Source organism: Lissotriton helveticus, chromosome 3_2 (genome assembly GCF_964261635.1).
Source record: "Lissotriton helveticus chromosome 3_2, aLisHel1.1, whole genome shotgun sequence".
Lineage (NCBI taxonomy): Eukaryota > Metazoa > Chordata > Amphibia > Caudata > Salamandridae > Lissotriton > Lissotriton helveticus.
In genome coordinates this window covers 495,042,782-495,062,465 of record NC_136062.1, presented here as the reverse complement: position 1 = coordinate 495,062,465, position 19,684 = coordinate 495,042,782, and the positions used below count along the sequence as shown (strand labels likewise).

At 49.1% G+C, this 19,684-nt stretch overlaps 1 protein-coding gene across 1 annotated transcript in view; it reads right to left on the bottom strand.

Annotated features, from left to right (window-relative positions):
* LOC144826178 (uncharacterized) overlaps positions 1-10,235 on the bottom strand; it is a 330,585-nt gene extending 320,350 nt beyond the window's left edge. The window contains 2 exon segments of the mRNA XM_078684571.1: positions 6,054-8,802; positions 10,163-10,235. Coding sequence (XP_078540697.1) covers positions 6,054-7,690 — 1,637 coding nt within the window. The 5' untranslated portion in view covers positions 7,691-8,802; positions 10,163-10,235.
* Positions 10,236-19,684: the final 9,449 nt, after the last annotated feature.

Genomic DNA, 19,684 nt, shown 5'->3' with positions numbered 1-19,684 from the left:
ATTTTCTGGAAGAAACATTAGAAACGAAACTCTGGACCCTTGGACCTCCATCTCAACGTGGAAGCCCGAAGAATCTCCCTTGTGGTCAAGGAGTGACCACCCTGCAGCAGCAGGCACCATCCAGCCCTCGACGTCTACTTAGTTGCAGTTCCCGCTGGAACTCGAGCGACTGAGATCGACGAGATCAAGCTTGCCTGCCTTCCAACAGCCCGATCCACAGTCCCTGCAGAGCTGAGACCCGTGGAGGCGACCGGAAGCGTAGGGCACGCCATCTTGAATTGACCACGAGACGCTGACCGTGCAGCCCACGAGTGACCCTCGAAGCTGTGCACCGAGGTTTGAGAAGCCCCCATCCTGAGCTACTCCTGAGCCGAAGTTCAGCCCTCCACACTCGACGAGTGCTGCGTGGGGCCCTTCTGCTCCATTTGGCTCAACGCGTTGGCCCGGTCACTTGCCAGCCGGCTAGTGGTCCCTGTGCCGACGAAACTACAAATAAGACTCGTGAATCTGGTTGCTCCAGATCCACACCAGCTCCCCTGAAAAGGAGCCCCGACTCTGACCTTCCTGGTCCGAGTGAGAAGCAATCTTCCGATCCCGCGTGGATTGCTCTTGCCAAGGCTTGTTTGCTCCAAACTTGAAGCCGACTGCACCGACGGTGAGAGCCTGCGTGGGACAGATCGTGACCTGCTCCTGGACGTCGCAGATGCCCCAGAGCCCACGTGACAGCGGAGAGAAGCTCCTCGACGACCACAATCAATCAATCAATCAATCAATCAGGTCATTTGTAGAGCGCACTACTCACCCGTAGGGTCTCAAGGCGCTGGGAGGGGGGGGGGGGTGCCGCTACTGCTCGAACAGCCAGGTCTTGAGCTTCTTCCTGAAGGAGAGGTGGTCTTGGGTCAGGCGCAGATTGGTCGGGAGTGAGTTCCAGGTCTTGGCGGCCAGGTAGGAGAAGGATCTTCCTCCTGTTGTCGCTCTTCGGATGCGGGGGACGGCGGCGAGGGCGTGGTTGGTTGATCTGAGGAGGCGCTTGGGAGTGTAGAAGTTGATCCGGTTGTTGAGGTAGCTCGGGCCTTGGTCGTGTAGGGCTTTGTGCGCGTGGGTGAGGAGCCGGAAGGTGATTCTCTTGTTGACCGGGAGCCAGTGCAGATCTCTCAGGTGTCCGGAGATGTGGCTGCGTCGGGGGATGTCGAGGATGAGTCTCGCCGAGGCGTTCTCCACCTGATTGCGCCCGACATTGCCTGGTTCCGTCCTGGTTCCACCCTGGTCACTGCTGAGTGACCCAGACTCTGTCCCCTCTGCTTTCAGGTACCCTTCGACTTGAGTCCACCCTTGGACTCCACCGGACACTTCATCTTCAACCCGCCTGCAGCCCTTTCAGCTTCAAGCACCAAGAGCCTGCGTGTCAAAACCCGACGCCACTTCGACCCTGTGCACCCACTTCCTGTGGGTGAGGTAACTTTGCTCCGCTGGTGTTCCCACACTGGTGCACATCTCTAGAGTCTGTGTGTTAAGTTTTGTTCCTCTAGGTCCAGCGGAAGTGTCCTTAAACTTTAACTTTATGACTTTTACGCACCATTGGTTAACATTGGTGCATGCGTGCGCTTTCCGCGCATCTCCCGAATCCCGAGGGCCATTCCCGACTTCAGCATTGCTTGTCCTGACTGCTCCCAGCGATTCCCTAGGCCCTAGGCCTAACCACTGCTCGAGTGGCATCTCTTATACCACTTGTTTAGTATATGGTTTGAGTGGCCACCCGCCCTCATCCATAATTGTGCAACTTGTATGTTTAAACAGTGCTTTTTGATTTAACGCTTGTGCCCCTTTATTCATAAAGAATACTGGGGATTGTTTTTAGTAATAAATACATATATTTTTATAATATATACTTGTGTGGTGTCCTTTCATTTGATATTACAGGATTGTATGTGGTAAAACAGCTCGCTTAACACGACCTCTTAAGTTAAGCCTTTAGGCTGCTTAGTCCATGCTACCCCTAGGATAGCTTGTCTAATAAGGTTGACTTACAACCAGACACCATAAGGGATTGTTTGGTCTGATAATAGGTGGTTCCAGAATTGGAAACATCACCTATCAGGCCAACTTCTCACACACCCCCACTTTAGACGTGAACCGGAAAGTGTCACGTGAGGTAGTGAACCTGTTCCAGTCTAATTTAAACCACACCCAGATATCACTCTATAGAGACTGCAGAGTTTCCATCAAGGTTCTTGGAGTCCCCTGTCTAGCGCCCCCTATCAATGGCACTGGACACTGCCCTCTCTAACAACAAGCAGACAGATCACTTTAAGACAGTTCAGCGAGCATCATCAGGGCGAGGTTGTGACCAGAGGTATCCCTGTTCGGTCGTGAGCTGGTTTGTGTAAAGGTGACCAGCTGGCTTCCATTCTCCTCACTCCATGGAGGTGACCGACTGGCTTCCATTCTCCTCATTTAATGGAGGTGACCGGCTGGCTTTCATTCTCCTCACTCCATGGAGGTGACCGGCTGGCTTCCATTCTCCTCACTCCATGGAGGTGACCAGCTGGCTTCCATTCTCCTCACTCCATGGAGGTGACCAGCTGGCTTCCATTCTCCTCATTTAATGGAGGTGACCGGCTGGCTTCCATTCTCCTCACTCCATGAAGGTGACCAGCTGGCTTCCATTCTCCTCACTCCATGGAGGTGACCAGCTGGCTTCCATTCTCCTCACTCCATGGAGGTGACCAGCTGGCTTCCATTCTCCTCATTTAATGGAGGTGACCGGCTGGCTTTCATTCTCCTCACTCCATGGAGGTGACCGGCTGGCTTCCATTCTCCTCACTCCATGGAGGTGACCAGCTGGCTTCCATTCTCCTCACTCCATGGAGGTGACCAGCTGGCTTCCATTCTCCTCATTTAATGGAGGTGACCGGCTGGCTTCCATTCTCCTCATTTAATGGAGGTGACCGGCTGGCTTCCATTCTCCTCACTCCATGGAGGTGACCGGCTGGCTTCCATTCTCCTCACTCCATGGAGGTGACCAGCTGGCTTCCATTCTCCTCACTCCATGGAGGTGACCAGCTGGCTTCCATTCTCCTCATTTAATGGAGGTGACCGGCTGGCTTCCATTCTCCTCACTCCATGGAGGTGACCGACTGGCTTCCATTCTCCTCATTTAATGGAGGTGACCGGCTGGCTTTCATTCTCCTCACTCCATGAAGGTGACCGGCTGGCTTCCATTCTCCTCACTCCATGGAGGTGACCAGCTGGCTTCCATTCTCCTCACTCCATAGAGGTGACCAGCTGGCTTCCATTCGCCTCACTCCATGGAGGTGACCAGCTGGCTTCCATTCTCCTCACTCTTGTTTTCCCCTTCTTTTTTGTGCCCTTCTGCCGTTTTACTCGTTTTCCCTTTTTTGTGCCCTTCTGCCCTCTGTTTCACTTGTTTTCCCCTTTTTTTGTGCCCTTCTGCCCTCTGTTTCACTCGTTTTCACCTTCTTTTTTGTGCCCTTCTGCCCTGTTTTACTTGTTTTCCCCTTTTTTGTGCCGTTCTGCCCCGTTTCACTCATTATCCCCTTTTTTGTGCCCTTCTGACCTGTTTCACTCGTTTTCCCCTTTTTTTGTGCCCTTCTGCCTCTGTTTCACTTGTTTTCCCCTTTTTTTGTGCCCTTCTGCCCTCTGTTTCACTCGTTTCCCCCTTTTTTTGGTGCCCTCCTGCCCTCTGTTTCATTTGTTTTCCCCTTCTTTTTTGTGCCCTTCGGCCTGCTGTGTCACAGCTCTTGTCTGCTATGAGGACGCGGGGCAGACTCTGGCCTTTTGTTTAAGTATTGCTGTTAATCAGAGCCCCTTCAAGGGCTCTGATTAACAGCAATACTTAAACAAAAGGCAAGAGACTGCCCCGCGCTTTACTAACAAAAGCATAGACAGTTTCCAAACACAGCGCGTACTTTAGCACACGCTGTGTTTGGAAACTGTCTACGCTTTTGTTACTAAAGCGCGGGGCAGACTCTGGCCTTTTGTTTAAGTATTGCTGTTAATCAGAGCCCCTTCAAGGGCTCTGATTAACTGCAATACTTAAACAAAAGGCCAGAGTCTGCCCCGCGTCCTCACAGCACACAAACACCACCAGCCCCCCCGCCTCCTTACCTGCACTCCTCACAACCGCTCCGCCGCATTCGCGTTGCTCGCTTCTTCCATAGCAGCCGGCGGCACGACGTCCTGACTGTGTGCCCACTCCACGCGAGGTGGTGCGCACTGAGGTCAGGAGCGGTGCGCGCGCGCGCCCTAGAGGGAACGGTGATTGCAACTATTAAAAAATACTTTCAATTAATTCTATACATGATTTTTTAAGGATGTACCCCGCCAAATAGAGGTGAATAAGGCAAATCAGTAATTCGGATTACATAATAAGAAAATCAGATGATTGTAGCTTGTTGGGATTTTTGTAACAGATCTGTAAGAAAACTTTTTTTTACATTTAAAATCAATTAAATCTCCAAGTAAACTGTGAGTTATTATAGTAGAATTTTTTAATTTGTTCTATATTTAAAGTTTATAACATTTACATTTGTAGTGTAATAAACAATTTAAATATTCTTTATATTTTTTACACAGGGAAAACTCCACCCAAGTTGAATATATAGAAGATATATTTGTATTAAGGTTTAATTAAAGATGTCCCACCTAAATTAACATTTATAATATGTACTAATAAATGACATTTGTTTAGATTTTTAATTATTTTAAAATATTTAATTTAATGCCGTTTTAATTTATGTCCGTACCTCCCTTATTATTAATGGGAGTGTGTTGCAGTTCCAGTGGATGACCATGTGTGATGTTGGACTCTGAGCTCGGGTACATTTACAACTGTTTTAGGTACATCATGGCTGTTGTGACTTCAGAGGTGTGGTTTGTAAATAGCAATGGGTTTACTCCTTTGTGGGTGAGTGCTTGTCCATCCCTACACCCCCCTCCTTACTCCTCCCTTAGCCCCTCCCCTTTATTCATAAATATTTCCCATTTTACACCCACTCCCACTCTGTCCCTCTCGCATTTACTACAAAAAGTATATAAACATGTGCGGAAACTCTGCAGTCGAGGCAGGCAACTCCACAAAGAAAAAGATAGGAGAGGCAGAACGACAGCACATACTTTGAGAATCGCATTTTGTTGTACTTTAGTCGTCCTATAGTAGTTTATGAATAGGCCTGATTATCTGTGAGACTCTTTTGGGTGTATCTGATGAGATTGTAAAGCTGGTGAAACTGTCCTCAGCAGATGGGAAGCAGGTTCCATTTGTAGCAAAAAGGACACATAATAAGATCTTTCTAATTCTAATGCAAGGCCATGTCCCCTCGGAACAGAAGTCATTCGGACTATTTACAGTGGAGCCAGGAACGGTTTGCATATGGCTGGCCCCGTCTGTAGTTGCACAAAGACCAGAGAATGATGTGGTGGGGTGTTGCTGAGATTAACCAGCAGTCCTTCCATCGTCTTTAGTTTTTTTCAGTGATCAGCCCTACGTGGCACAGAACAGATGTTGGTCCCATAGAGACCTACGACCCAGGGACTCCTGCTGCAGCCCCCTGGTGCGGCTCATTAAGGCTGGAAACAGTTCGAGATTACGTGGATTCCTGAATCTAGCAGTGTAGCCTCAAAGTTCAGGGTCGAATAGCCTTTGAGGGTCAGAGCCATTTTAAACACTCAGGGAGGAAAACACACTGAATGGAAGGAGGCCACAAATAGTTACAAAGGAATGATTTTAATTCAAGCGTTTCCATCCCTCGCTGTGTGCTGTTCTCAGTAGAGTTTGTAGAACAATCAATGGAGTGGAGTCTCTGTGGTTGCTTCATGTAAAGGTTTTGCGATGCTGAAAGCTCCTCCTCAGGGTTGACAGTGAGCACCTTTTATTCTCCCACATTGTCTCTCTTACGTAGAAAGGTTACATTTACAACTGAAGTTTTTTTCACATTGAGAGCACGGATCATTTTCTTTCTCGTTGTGGGTTCTCTCACGTTGAATGAAACTGAATCTCCAGCAGACCCTTCCCAGGCATTTAGAGCTATGACGAGGTTTTTTCCAGGTAAGTTCTCGCAGGTTGAGTGAGACCAGATTTCCGACTTTTTCAGCATTCAGAGAGCTAATCAGGTTTTTGCCCAGTGTGAGTTCCCTCATGGTGAGTGAAAGTTATTTTAGGACTGAAGCTTTTCTGGGATTCAGAACACTGATAGGGTTTTTGCCCAGTGTGAGTTCGCTCATGTTTTGTAAGGCTGGATTTATGACTGAAGCTTTTCGAGCATTCAGAGCACTGATAAGGTTTTTGTCCAGTGTGAGTTCTTTCATGTACAGTGAGATTGGATTTGATACTGAAGCTATTTGAGCATTCAGAGCACTGATACGGCTTTTGCCCAGTGTGAGTTCTCCCATGTACAGTAAGTTTGGATTTGCTACTGAAGCTTTTTGAGCATTCAGAGCACTGATACGGTTTTTGCCCAGTGTGAGTTCTCTCGTGTTTTGTAAGGCTGGATTTCTGACTGAAGCTTTTTGAGCATTCAGAGCACTGATACGGTTTTTGCCCAGTGTGAGTTCGCTCATGTTCAGTAAGGCTGAATTTCTGACTGAAGCTTTTCGAGCATTCAGAGCACTGATACGGTTTTTGTCCAGTGTGGGTTCTTTCATGTTTAGTCAGATTGGATTTGCTACTGAGGCTTTTCGAGCATTCAGAGCACTGATAAGGTTTTTGTCCAGTGTGAGTTCGCTGATGTTGAATCAAACTGTCACAAAAACTGAAGCTTTTTTGGCACGTGGAGCACTGATACGGTTTGAGGCCAGTGTGGGTACTTTCATGTAAAGTGAGACTGAATTTGCTACTGAAGCTTTTACAGCACTCAGAGCACCGATACGGTTTTTGCCCAGTATGAGTTCTCTCATGTTCAGTAAGGCTGGATTTCTGACTGAAGCTTTTTGAGCATTCCGAACACTGATACGGGTTTTGCCCAGTGTGAGTTCTCTCGTGTTTTGTAAGGCTGTATTTCTGACTGAAGCTTTTTGAGCATTCAGAGCACTGATACGGTTTTTGCCCAGTGTGAGTTCTCTCGTGTTTTGTAAGGCTGGATTTCTGACTGAAGCTTTTTGAGCATTCAGAGCACTGATACGGTTTTTGCCCAGTGTGAGTTCTCTCGTGTGCAGTAAGGGTGGATTTCTGACTGAAGCTTTTTGAGCATTCAGAGCACTGATACGGTTTTTGCCCAGTGTGAGTTCGCTCATGTGCAGTAAGGTTGAATTTCTGACTGAAGCTTTTCGAGCATTCAGAGCAATGATAAGGTTTTTGTTCAGTGTGGGTTCGCTGATGTTGAATCAAACTGTCACTAAAACTGAAGCTTTTTTGGCACGTGGAGCACTGATACGGTTTTTGTCCAGTGTGGGTTCTTTCATGTAAAGTGAGATTGGATTTGGTACTGAAGCTTTTACAGCCTTCCGAGCACTGATACGGTTTAAGCCCAGTGTCTGTTCTTTCATGTACCATAAGGCTGGATTTGCGACTGAAGCCTTTCTGGCATTCACAACACTGATAGGGTTTTCGTCCAGCGCTACTTTTCTCATGTTTAGTGAGGTGGGATTGATAACTAAAGCTGTTCTCACAGTCATTGATCCTATTAGGGTTGTTTGTTTCTCCAAGTTGGGTTTGTTCCTGGATACCTGTCATCTTAAGACTGAATTTGATTTATGATCATGTACTTGTTTGTCACAACTCAGCATGACCTTCTAAAATACATTTCAGATGCTCTTCTTAACATATGTATTTAACTAATTATAATTTTTACCTGGAGATAATTTTCCTATCTTTAAAGGCACCTACCTAACTTGTCTTATTAACTTTCACCAACGAGCCCCTTGTATTTATTAAGATGCCCTCATGGATTCATTTTCTCCAAGTTATGCCCGGGTGAATTCTCTCAAGTTTAATTAGTCTCATTTAGTGATTCTAGTTTATCACATTTGATTTAGGAGTTCTAAAAGCACTGATTAGGTCTTTGGGCTTTAGTGCTTGCCTGTATGAACATGTTTGTTCATGCAAGTAATGACAGATGATTAGGGCATGCCAGGGTGGTTTATAAATTATCAATAGCGTAACACTGGCCCCTTTTATACTTTCTGAGCCAGTATATGTTTTTTTGTTCAGTGGCTAAGACAGGCACATGATCGACTTTGTAAGTTACAGAACACTTTGAAACTACTCGGATCAACCCAAGAGACAGAGTTGGTGGGGGAAAATCTTCCTATATTGGAAATGATAATCCAGCATCTTTGCCGAAACGACATCTGAGAAAGAGTATTTACAATTTGTTTCTTTTAAACAATCTTTTCACTCCTCTGAATCACAGGAGACACAGTCAAAAGCTTGCACTTGTAAACCGGGGATATTAGTCTTTTTGACGGTTCTGTCGCATCACAACACGTCCACGGATGCTGATCTGTTGGGGAGGGGCTGGGTCTCCAAAGCCTTTCTCATAAACCATCAAACAGAATTTACAACACTGAGTTTTCTCAAGTGCACTGCATGGGAATCAATTGTGGCCAATGTTCTCCTCAATCTCAGTTACTGACGCTTGGTAAACATTTATGATCATTTTCCTTTAGGATTTGACAACTTTCACATACACCAGTTTCTTCTGCTCCAACATCCTCAGCATTCCTGGCACATAGAATGTGTTTCTTCTCTAGAGCTCGAGAAGGTTTTAACTTTCCTTGAAATAATCCTTTTTGTTGTGTTTCACTAAATTTAAACCTTCTTTTTTCTGTTCATGCTTCTATCACCTGTAGAAATGGGAGTCAAAAATTGTAAATGAACACAAAGTCAAAATATTTGTGACTTTATACTTTGCACAAAGAAAGCATTAACAAAAACAAGAAAGGAAATCAGTTTGAGTTGCATTTCTGATAGTGGTGAAACAGTGTAGATCGGGAGCTTGGGATCACTGGAAATCAAGGAAGTGAGAGCAAAAGAAGTAAATATTTAAGAAAGAAACACAGATTCTCAGAAGCAGCCACCACTATCAAATTGCAATTTCAGTGGCAACGCCTGGCGTCATAGTGAGATACTTGTAATTCTTGTGATTAATTACTAGATGTTATTTACTCCCCTGCCCACCTAGACTGTTAATCTATTCCTTTTTCCAGTGATCTAGGAAGGGACATTTTATTGAACAGGACAACAGTAAAGGAAGCCAAAAAGGATCAAGAAAAGAAAAACACAAAACAGAGGAAGGAGAAAAAAGGCTATCTTCCACTCCCACCACAGGGGTCCAGCACAGGAAACTCTGCAGTAGGCCTGGGTGATAAATTCCGTTCTGCTCGTGGAATTTGCGGAATTTGGGTAATTTTGCGTTCTGCGGAGAACAGGGAATTGGCAAAAATTCTGCAATCCGTGGTTTCGCGGAATTTTCTGCTTGTTCGCGCTTTCAAAATGCGTGTTTGCGAGATATTTCTCCCCGAGCACGCAAACAGCATTCGCGAACAGGAAAAAATCAGCGCGAACAGGCGGAACAAGCAATTCCGCGTGTTTGCTGAACTTTTGCGTGCTCGCGGAGATTTTTTACCGTTTCGCGAAGCTTCGCGTAGCGCAACTACTCAATTTCCGCCCACCCCTACTCTTCAGCAGATGCTCATGAACCCATAAGTTACTTTTAAATACAGTGCCCCCAAGGTCAGCACCAGGCGCAGTTCCACTGGTCGCACCACCCTATAGCAAGCCCTGTGTGCATGTGTGTCCACACACATGTACTGTGTCTTTTGCTTGTAGTAGACAGGACAAAAAAGGGCAGGATGGGAGGACGCAAAGAGACGGAAGTCAGATCCAGAGAGAAAAGACACCGAAAGACAGACAGAGAGAGGATGGTGTCATGTGGTCTGGAAGAGGAGACAAATGTGCCAATTGTAAAGGAACTGCTGGGCAAAACTGACCTAAAAAGAATTGGACCTCCACTACACTCCCAACATGTACCAGGGGGAATGTGGATCCAAGCGGTGATTATCAGAAGTTTGATAACAATAAGAATAGTGCAGAGAGGGAGTCAAATGTTGAAGCTGAAGAGACAAAAAAAAACAGAGATCAAGAAAGGGAATAGAGAAAGAAGAAACAGGGGAAAAGGAAACTTAGAGTTATAGGAATCCTTACCTGACAGTTATATTATATTTTGTTCTTCCGAGGGTGGCAGCCACGCTGCACTGCCTGGTCATCCCAGAATATCTTGAAAGGAAGTAAAGAAATGGTTTTGCTTCAGACAACTATCACACTTCATCACATTTTACCAATAACCATCCTGAACTTACAAAACAAAAGAATCCCTTGTTCTCTAGATGCCATTGTGAAGCAACTCTGGTTATGAATAAATATTTCTTTTGGTTCAAGAGCCATGATCCTTTGCTGGAAAAGGTCTCTGTGAATATAGAGTGCACCCACAGTCTCAGAGAACAAACCCTAACAACCCAGTCCATGTCTTCATAACCCCCATCGTTCCATTTACCGATCATGAAACTTGCAAATCAAAACAATCTGGTTTGCAAAGGAATGTTAATGTCCTTGTACATAATTCTGTCCAAACCATGCTCTCGGAGCAACAGCAATTCAAGCTCAAGCTGATGCAGAGTTCGAATGCTGAGCAATGGAAGCAACAAAGGATCATTGTGTTGGTTCTTTTTATCTATAACTTATCTGAAGGGATGATGCGGAGGGTCAGTATCAATAAACCCTTCACAAGACAAAGCTGAAACATTGAAATGTTTAGACCTCCATTGGAGACAACGGAGCAGCAGCAGCCTATACAACCTGATATAGGCCCGCTGCTCTCAACATTACAATGTCCTAATACACAGCCTCTGCCTCTCGGACATATATGGATTGGGCAGGAGAAGGCAGAACATGGAGCCTTCAGCAGGGCACACAGGAGCCTCCCCCATTCCTCCTGCCGTAGATCACAGTGTCACTGGTATCTAAGAAGGAAGAGGGGGTTCTGCTCATCTCCTGCATCTCCCCGGCTCAACTGAATGATGAAAAGCAGTTTAGCCGAGCCCAGGGAGAGCCAGGGTCTGACTTCAGCCTCCTTTTACAGCTATTGCTGTGACTGTTCAACAATTAACCCCTGTGGTCCTGCATGCGACTGTTAACTGTTTAACATTCACAGCAACAACTGTGAAACAAAGAGGTGTTTCAACCCCCTCAGTCTCTGGGACACCTTTGTTTTATTAATTAACACATTCTGCCCTCATGGGCAAACAGTGTAATGAACTTATAGACAGCCGTAGCAGGCAATACTGCTTTTAAAGGACCGTTCCCTTGGTAAAGGCACTTGCATTTAGCTTTGGAGTTACAGCAAGCAGTAAGACCATATTAAAGATTTAAAATAATGGTTACTTAGTCAGAGAAATAATCATCATAATATTCGCATAAGGATCACATACAGTTAACCTCTAAATTATATCAAAAGCCAGACTCAGATATAACTCCAGCTGTAAAGTCAATAGACAGACCACCACAACAAATGTGTGCTAATAAATAAGAAAACCTTTTTCTATAATATCAAATAGCAAACTGACATAGAATCTGCTTAGTTCAAAATCAAGGAAAAGTTCTGACGTACAAAATCAGTAAGAGGAGTGAAATGTAGTCTGCATTTTGGAAAAGGGTAAAATAAAACAATTGCAGCAAATATCCTAAACCAGTACATTTGATAAGTTTTTAGACAGAGAGAAGACATTATTGATGAGGTAAAAATGACAACAATCAGTGAATGTTCATGAAAACATAGCACAACTAAATGTAATTTTATAAAACACACCTACAAAATGAATAATTAATTATGACTTCACCTTAAAGCAAGAGATTGGCATTGGATCTTGCATGTTCTACCAACCAATACAGCAACATGGGACAACAATAGTATGAATTCTTCTCAGGTCCTTTACTGTCCTCCTTTTTCTACCTGTTTATTTAATTCCTGTGATAGTAGAGTTACATGGGCTCCATATCTCTTCTTTTAGAATGCCTTGCTTAAAATGTTATCAATGACAGGTATATGCCCTCCTCTGCTTCACGTGTATGGTTGTACTGAGGAGTGTGTGTGTTAGAAATGGGGTTGCCAATTCTACGAGGGTAGCATGGAGCAGAGCGGGCAGGCCAAACTCCTGAGGACATGTGTGAAGCATCCACGCAGTACGCACAGACGACACCCTAGGCACACCACAAAAGAGACACCACACCGGTTGGGATGTAAAAGAATAACTCATGTATTGTCTCCAACCAGCAAAAGTAAGACACAGTAATCACGATGGGGCGCCAACGGGCGCCAGGGCAAAGTATACCAGGGGGATTATTTACAGGGAAAATGTGAAAAGCAAGAAAAAGGTAAGTCCGTTAGTTTCCAGGGCTGAAATAAAGACAAGATGTTATCACATGACATGAAATATCAGCTATATCAATGTGAGGGAAAGAAACACTAGGCGTGAAAGCAGGAAATAAAACATTAGGCGTGAAAGCACATTATGTATAAAAGGAAACATAGGAACCCTAGGCAGGGACATCTGCAATCAAACCTGTTGACAGGACATTCACCAGAGGCCCGGGAAACATTAGTCACATTGGAATAGGCAGAACACAGATCTCTCTTTAGCACCCACAGCCTAGCTGCACAAACCCATTAGCCGTGGGCATAGCCATGACAAGCCCTTGCTGGTGAACAGGGTTCCTCAAAACAACTCAACAGGGCCTCAATAACAACATGGGGCCTCAGCAGTATCTATAAAACAACACTTCCCTGGACCACCTCCGATATAAATCATTCCTTGCACCAGGGAACTTTGCGACAATTCAGCAGAGGCACAGGAACATAAATTTAGGTCACTACAGGCACCGGTTCTCTAAAGGTAGCAGTGTTGATAACCCTGAACAATGTCAGCGACAACCAGGGTGGTTCGGGAGCCTAGTTCCTAAGGCCCCTAATTAGTCCCACCACCACTCTAGGCCTTCGAGGCCCACCAGGCCACCACAGGGCGAACTAGGGCCTACCGGGCCCAACTGCAGTTACCTGGAGAGGAGGGGCGGTCGTGGGGCTGCCTCTCTGATTTCCGAGGCACCTCGGCAGCCCCCGCTGTCCCAGTAGTCTCTCGCCCACCCCCGAGGGGGTTACCTTTGCTGGGGGCCTCCGTGAGGCCTTCACTGTGCCGGCCTGATCGGGGCAGTGTGCGGGGGCTCTCCTGCTCCTGGGAGCCCCCTCTCCGATGGTCGTTTATTTATTTATTTATTTATTTATTGACATTTATAAAGCGCAACATATACCCGAAGGTGTCTTGGCGCTAATGGTCCACGGCCCCTTGACGTCCTTCCTGGCCCAGGGACCAATCAGAGTACAGTGGGACGGAGGCGCGCCCGCAGCTGCCAATTGCAGCGCGGCTTGCAGGGACGTTGCAGCCTCTACCAATGGCTGCACAGCGGCAGGTGGGGCGTGGCCGATAACGAGGCCGGCGCCCCGTCACATGGAGGTGGCCGCTCTAGCTTTACAGGCTCGGTCCGGGCCTTCCTAATACCAAGGCAGGTCCGTCGTTCACACGCTCCTCTTCTCTCGCACCCGGGGCAGCGGCGAGGCTTGAACCCTTCCCAGCGTACTCTCCTTGATGCCACGGTGGCACTCTCCTGGCTCCGGGGGCCACAGAGACACGGCCAGCGGCAGTGAGTTCTGCGTCAGCGCGTTTTCACGCGGGGTAGGCACCCGCTTAGTTTCCAATCATGCAGAAGTGCGGCCTCGCCTCCTACTTGCTCCCGGGCTGCGGCGGTGATTCCGGGCAGTTCCCGAGGCGGCGCTAACGTGGGGTAGGCACCCACTTCTTCTAGGCACCGTAGTGGCAGAATCCAGCGCTGTAGCGCTTGTAAATAGCACATTGCAGGCTATACATACAGCTCTTTGATGGCCTTGATGCAGGGCACAGCAGGCTACAAAAGTCCTGGATCAAGGTAGCACTTTCGTTCTAGGCACAGCACTTTAGGATTGTGGCGCTTAGGGAGCAGACAGTCCCAGCAGCAGGCCCCAGGGTAATGCGTCTCACCTCCTGGGGGGTCCAGTCCAAGGTGCTCCTTCCTTTCCATGTGCTTTTAGGCGCAGCGCTTGTGTGGCGCCAGGTCCCAGTGGCCTCAGGAACCGAGGCTGGCCCTCCTTACGCCAGGGGACGGAGCAGCAGGCACTACTGGGCCAGGTCAGCAGTTAGTGGGGACTCATCAAAACAGGGTGGTAGGCTTTCACCATCCTCCACTGTAGCGTGGCCCTCCTCCTACACAGCAGCCTGAACTCCTGCAGTGGGGCTTCCACTAGCCCTGGGGACAGTAGAGGGGTTCTAGATGGGTGCAGGGTCCAGCACACAGGCCCAAGTGGCGGTATCCCCTGGCAGATGTTCCCCTCACGTTTCTCTCTCAGTTCTGTCCCAGCACACGGTGGCACAGCCCCCTTATTTATATGCCCCTCACCCCACCTACCAGTCAGTGCCAGATGCTTCTGGAATTCTCAGGGGAACTAGTTCTAACTGGCTCAGGGGGAGGAGTAGAGCACCCTGGGTGCCAGGCTTTCCATCCAAAAGCAGGGATGGCTGGGTACCAAACAACTAGACCGCTAACCTACTGCAGTCAGGTGGCACAACACATAGCCATGGCATCCATTTCAAATACTGCATGTTACCAGGGTACATTTACACAATGGGGGAGGGGGTAATAAGTGCACACACCATTGTGTGACATTTTCACATTAAACAGGGCATCTCAAACCACACATGGCCTATACAGTGTTCTTTACCATGGGGGAGACATCCTAAACAGGGGGGTGAAAAGCAAAATGGGCCAAGTCCACCACGACTCCCCCCCAGCCAAAAGCTAAGGTAGACCAATCATTGCCTTGATAGGCTTTCCTGCTTGGGGCGGAAAAAGGTGGACGCAGGCCCGCAACTACAGGAGCACCTGCAGTTTCTTCTCCACTCTGGAACCCGATGGTTCCCTCTCTGAACCCTCCCTTCACCAACCAAACCACCCCACTGAAGCTCTCTAGTGGGATGTGGCCAGGACCGGCCACTAGGCCATCCAGACGTCTCTGGCCCTTGCTCTCTCACAGAGTGGGAGGCTTTAGCCCCAGGCCCGTAGTAACCTTTTACCACTCTCCTCCTACCAAACTGCCACTGGTCCTCCCACCTGGGGTCCGAACCCTCAGGCTGACCAGCACTCAGGGGCGAGGCTCTCCTCCCCCTACCTCTCTTTCTGAGGTTCCGCCCTCTCCTCCTATGAGGGACACCCTCAGACAACCACTCTCTCCCCAGGACGCTCCTTCGCTGGAGCAGCTGTGCGCATTAAAAATGACAATAACATAACATAACATAACCTAGAGACGAAACCCTCAGGTTAAGCTGGTGACAGGGGCGAGTCCTCCCTCCCCCTGCACCTCCTCTCAGAGTTCCGCACCCTCCTACCTGGAGGAGTACCCCTGGAAGTCAATTCTGGGGGGACCCTGGTTACAGACGTCCCACCCGCCAGGTCAGGCAACCTCTGTCCCTGGCCTCCCAGCCCAGGATCTATGCCCTGTGGCTGCGCAGGTGCCAGAGGAGAGACCTTCCTCTCTCTGCACCCCCTCCCAGAGTTCCGCACCCTCCTAAGAGGAGAAGTACCCCTGAGAGTCAAACCCGGGGGGACACTGTTTGCAGACGTCCCACCCTCCAGGTCAGGCAACCCCTGAACCTGGATCCCCAGCCCAGGATCTAAACCCTGCGACTGAGCAGACCCCCGAACCTCTGGAGCTCCGATTACAGATGCTCCGGGTTCTCCTGACATGAGGGGATCCCTTTCACTGGAAGGCACATCAGGACAGCATAGGCTCCCAACCTGGGGTTCCCTTCTGAACCTCTCCAGGCCCTGTGACTGCGGTTGGGGCACCTCGGGACACCTCCCAGTCTCATTCCTTCCTATAGATTGGATGTGAGGCCCTACAACCCTCTCACCTCCCTTGGACTTAGCTGGGCCATTCCTCACCTCTCCTGCCTCGCTGGGCAGGAAGATCCCTGCACCATTCCCTTCAGGAACACTCCCCAATGTCCTCTCAGACTCTCTGGCACTTACCCAAAGGTCTGCCTCCCGTGCCACACTGCAACAGGTGGTGACGCAGACTTCGGAAACAATTCCATAGCATGTGCTCCTTGATAATTACATGGCACAGCCCTTTCCAATCCTCGACTGCTCTACTCACCACCCAATCCTCCAATGCTGTCCAACATTCCTCCTCAAACTCCCCCCAGGACTGGTGGGACAGCTTTCCCCTCCCCCTGAACTCCAACCCGTCCCCCTCTTCCTGGGAATCAGGCACCATCTCCTGGGCTCTGGGAGTGGGACTCCCTGCACTGGAACTACTCTCGCTGCCACCACTGGATCCCACCCTCACTGGTGAATCCAGACTTCTAAAACCACTCTCAGGGGACAACCTACCCACCTGAGCTAGACTCTCCCTGGCAAAGGCCCTCTCCGCGTCCGCCATCCTTTCCTGCGCTAGGACATTTTCCCTCTCTAGCCTTTTCTCTTCCACCCTCAGCTGTGCTAACTCCTTGGCATTCCTGAGCTTCTCCAGCGCCAGCTGATGTTCCCTTTCTTCCCTCCTATCTACCCACTCTTCTGGGGACAGGGAAAAGGATGGGACAGTGCCCCTGGGACTGGACCCAGTGCGGGACTCCCTCTCTATGGTGTCCTCATCAGCTACTGGTGTTGCTGGCGTCGCTGCCCTATTTACTTCTTCCTCCTCTTCATCAGAGTAACCACCCTTCAGGGTTATGGACTGGGAGCCCTCCCTCTGGTCTCTACCAAATCCACCCTTCAAATACACGGAGGGGTAATCAGACAGGTCCCCCCAGGGCTCTAAGGGTTCCCCCCTCTTGAGGGCCTCATAGAGAAACAGCTTCCTGCGAAGGTTGCCTACTGGGGGTATCCCTCTCTACTTGCAGAAACACAAAACTTCCTGCTCGGTGTAATCCATGAGTTCGGCCACATTATAAACCAACCCCATCCTGGCAAGGTACACCCGGGACACACTACCCACGGTGCAACAAGGGGACACAATTCAAAACACCTTCAGGAGGAAATACAATAATCAGGAAAACAACAATCAGCAAAGAAAACACAATAATCCCCAAAAACCTGTGATTACTTTTCAGGGCTCTATTTGCAGTGTAACCCGTGGCCGCTGTGGTACTGCGCAAACACAAGTCCTATCCCACCGCTCACCAACAATGTTAGAAATGGGGTTGCCAATTCTACGAGGTTAGCATGGAGCAGAGCGGGCAGGCCAAACTCCTGAGGACATGTGTGAAGCATCCACGTAGTACCCACAGACAACACACCAGGCACAGCACAAAAAGAGACACAACACCGGTTTGGATGAAAAAGAATAACTCATGTATTGTCTCCAACCTGCAAAAGTAAGACACAGTAATCACAGGGGGGCGCCAACGGGCCCAGGGCAATGTATACCAGGGGGATTTTTTACTGGGGTAATCAGAAAAAGAATAATAAGGTAAGTCTATTAGTTTCCAGGGCTGAAATAAAGACAAGACGTTATCACATGACTCGAAATATCAGGAATATCAATGTGAGGGAAAAAAACACTAGGCATGAAAGCTCATTATGCATAAACTACTTAGGCCAGCAACCCTGTGCGCATAAACATGGCATCAACAACATTAGCAACAGGAGGTACACCTAAAACATGTCAGGCATGAATCACATTTACCATGGGGGCATAAGCATTAGCACCGGACACGAGCCTGCGGAAATCTATCGCCTTAGTTTAGGCATAACCTGAGCATGATCACCTTAGCAGGGGGCATCCGACAAAGGGTGCGGGGCATCAGGCATTACCTCAGGGCGCACCTTAGGGGAAACATACATTTATATAACTCCAGCGGGTCCTCCCTAGGTACTACACAACCAGCTATAAGCCGCTCTTCAGCCCAGTTCAGGAGCCTCGGTTCCTTGCTAGACGAGCAGTCTTGGGCCCAACGTTGCAGGTGCCTGCTGACAGACGGGGCACCTAGAGAGCAATACTGTTCCTGGGGGCTGGCACTGACCCTGTGCCCCGACACACCCACCAACTCCCACTCAGCTGAGCCCCACTCACTGGGCTCCGATGTAGTAGGGGGAGGGGCTGGCACCGAGAATGTGCCTCGAGCCCCCCTCTGTTTCCTCCAGACAGGCCCTTCCTCGGCCTCGGGCGTTCAGGGGCCCGGGAACAAATCCGAAGGCTCGCTGCTGGTGGGCACGCCCGCAGCCGCCAATGGCAGCGCGGCCTGCGGGTGCGCAGTTACAGTGCCCAATCGGAGCGCGGCAGGCAGGGGGCACGGCTGGTGATATCGCTGGCTCCCCTACCCATGTGACGACTCCCTTGCCAGCTTCTAAAGCCTAGCGCGGACTTTCCCGAGATCACGTGGGTCCTCCCCAGGATCCGGGGGACCCCACAGGAACTCCTTATGCCAGGCGCCGGGCAGCGGCAGTGATTTCGGCCCACAGGCGCTCTCCAGGCCAGCGCCTCGGTGGGATTTGGGACGCCGGGTCCGCGGCAGTGATTCGGGCAGTGACAAGGGTCAGGCTCTCTCTGTCAGGGGCCACGCTATGCGAGGTAGGCACTCGCTCTGTTAGCAGGCATATGCTGGGTGAGCACCCGCTGTGGCTGTGGAGAAGTGTGGCTCAATGGTTAGAGCGGCAGACCCTGATGCAGAGGTCTAGCCCGGGACCAGGGTTCAATTCCCCGCCTCGGCGGGTCTTGGGCTCAAAAAAATCCACGGACCTGATCATTCTCGCCTTCGTGCCTACTCTAATCATGGTTTCCACTCTGAAACTCTGGGCAATAGCTTGCTTAATCTCCACAACGGCCCCCACAACGCTAAGGATGCCTGGCCTCCACCTTGGGGGTGCCCAGGAGTGGACACCTCACAGGGAAAGCCAGGATGGGTTCCACAGCGGTATTCGTACAAGCGCCTTGAGACCCTTGCGGGCGAGTAGTGCGCTATACAAGTATCAATTTACATTTACATTTACATTTACAGCCTGAACTCCTGCAGTGGGGCTTCCACTAGCCCTGGGGGCAGCAGAGTGGTTCTAGATAGGTGCAGGGTACAGCACAAAGGCCTAAGTGGCGGTATCCCCTGGCAGCTGGTCCCCTCACATTCGTGTCCCAGCTCTGTCGCAGCACATGGTGGCACAGCCCCCTTATTTATATGCCCCTCACCCCACCTACCAGTCAGTGCCAGAAGCTTCTAGAATTCTCAGGCAAATTAGTTCTAACTGGCTCAGAGGGAGGAGTAGAGCACCCTGGGGGCCAGGCTCCCCCCAAATGCTAGGATTGATGGGTACCGAACATCTAGACCGCTAACTTACTGCAGTCATGTAGCACAACACATAGCCATGGCATCCATTTTAAATGCAGCATTCCATCAGGGTACATTTTCTTGATGAGGGATTAATAACTGCACACCGTTGCATCACATTTTCATATTAAACAGGCCATCTCATACCACACATGGCCTATACAGTTTTTACTACCATGGAGGAGACATCCTAAATAGGGGGGTGAAAAGCGAAAGATTTTGGGGAAAATGGGCCAAGTCCAACACCCGGCATCTGCTTTTATGGCCG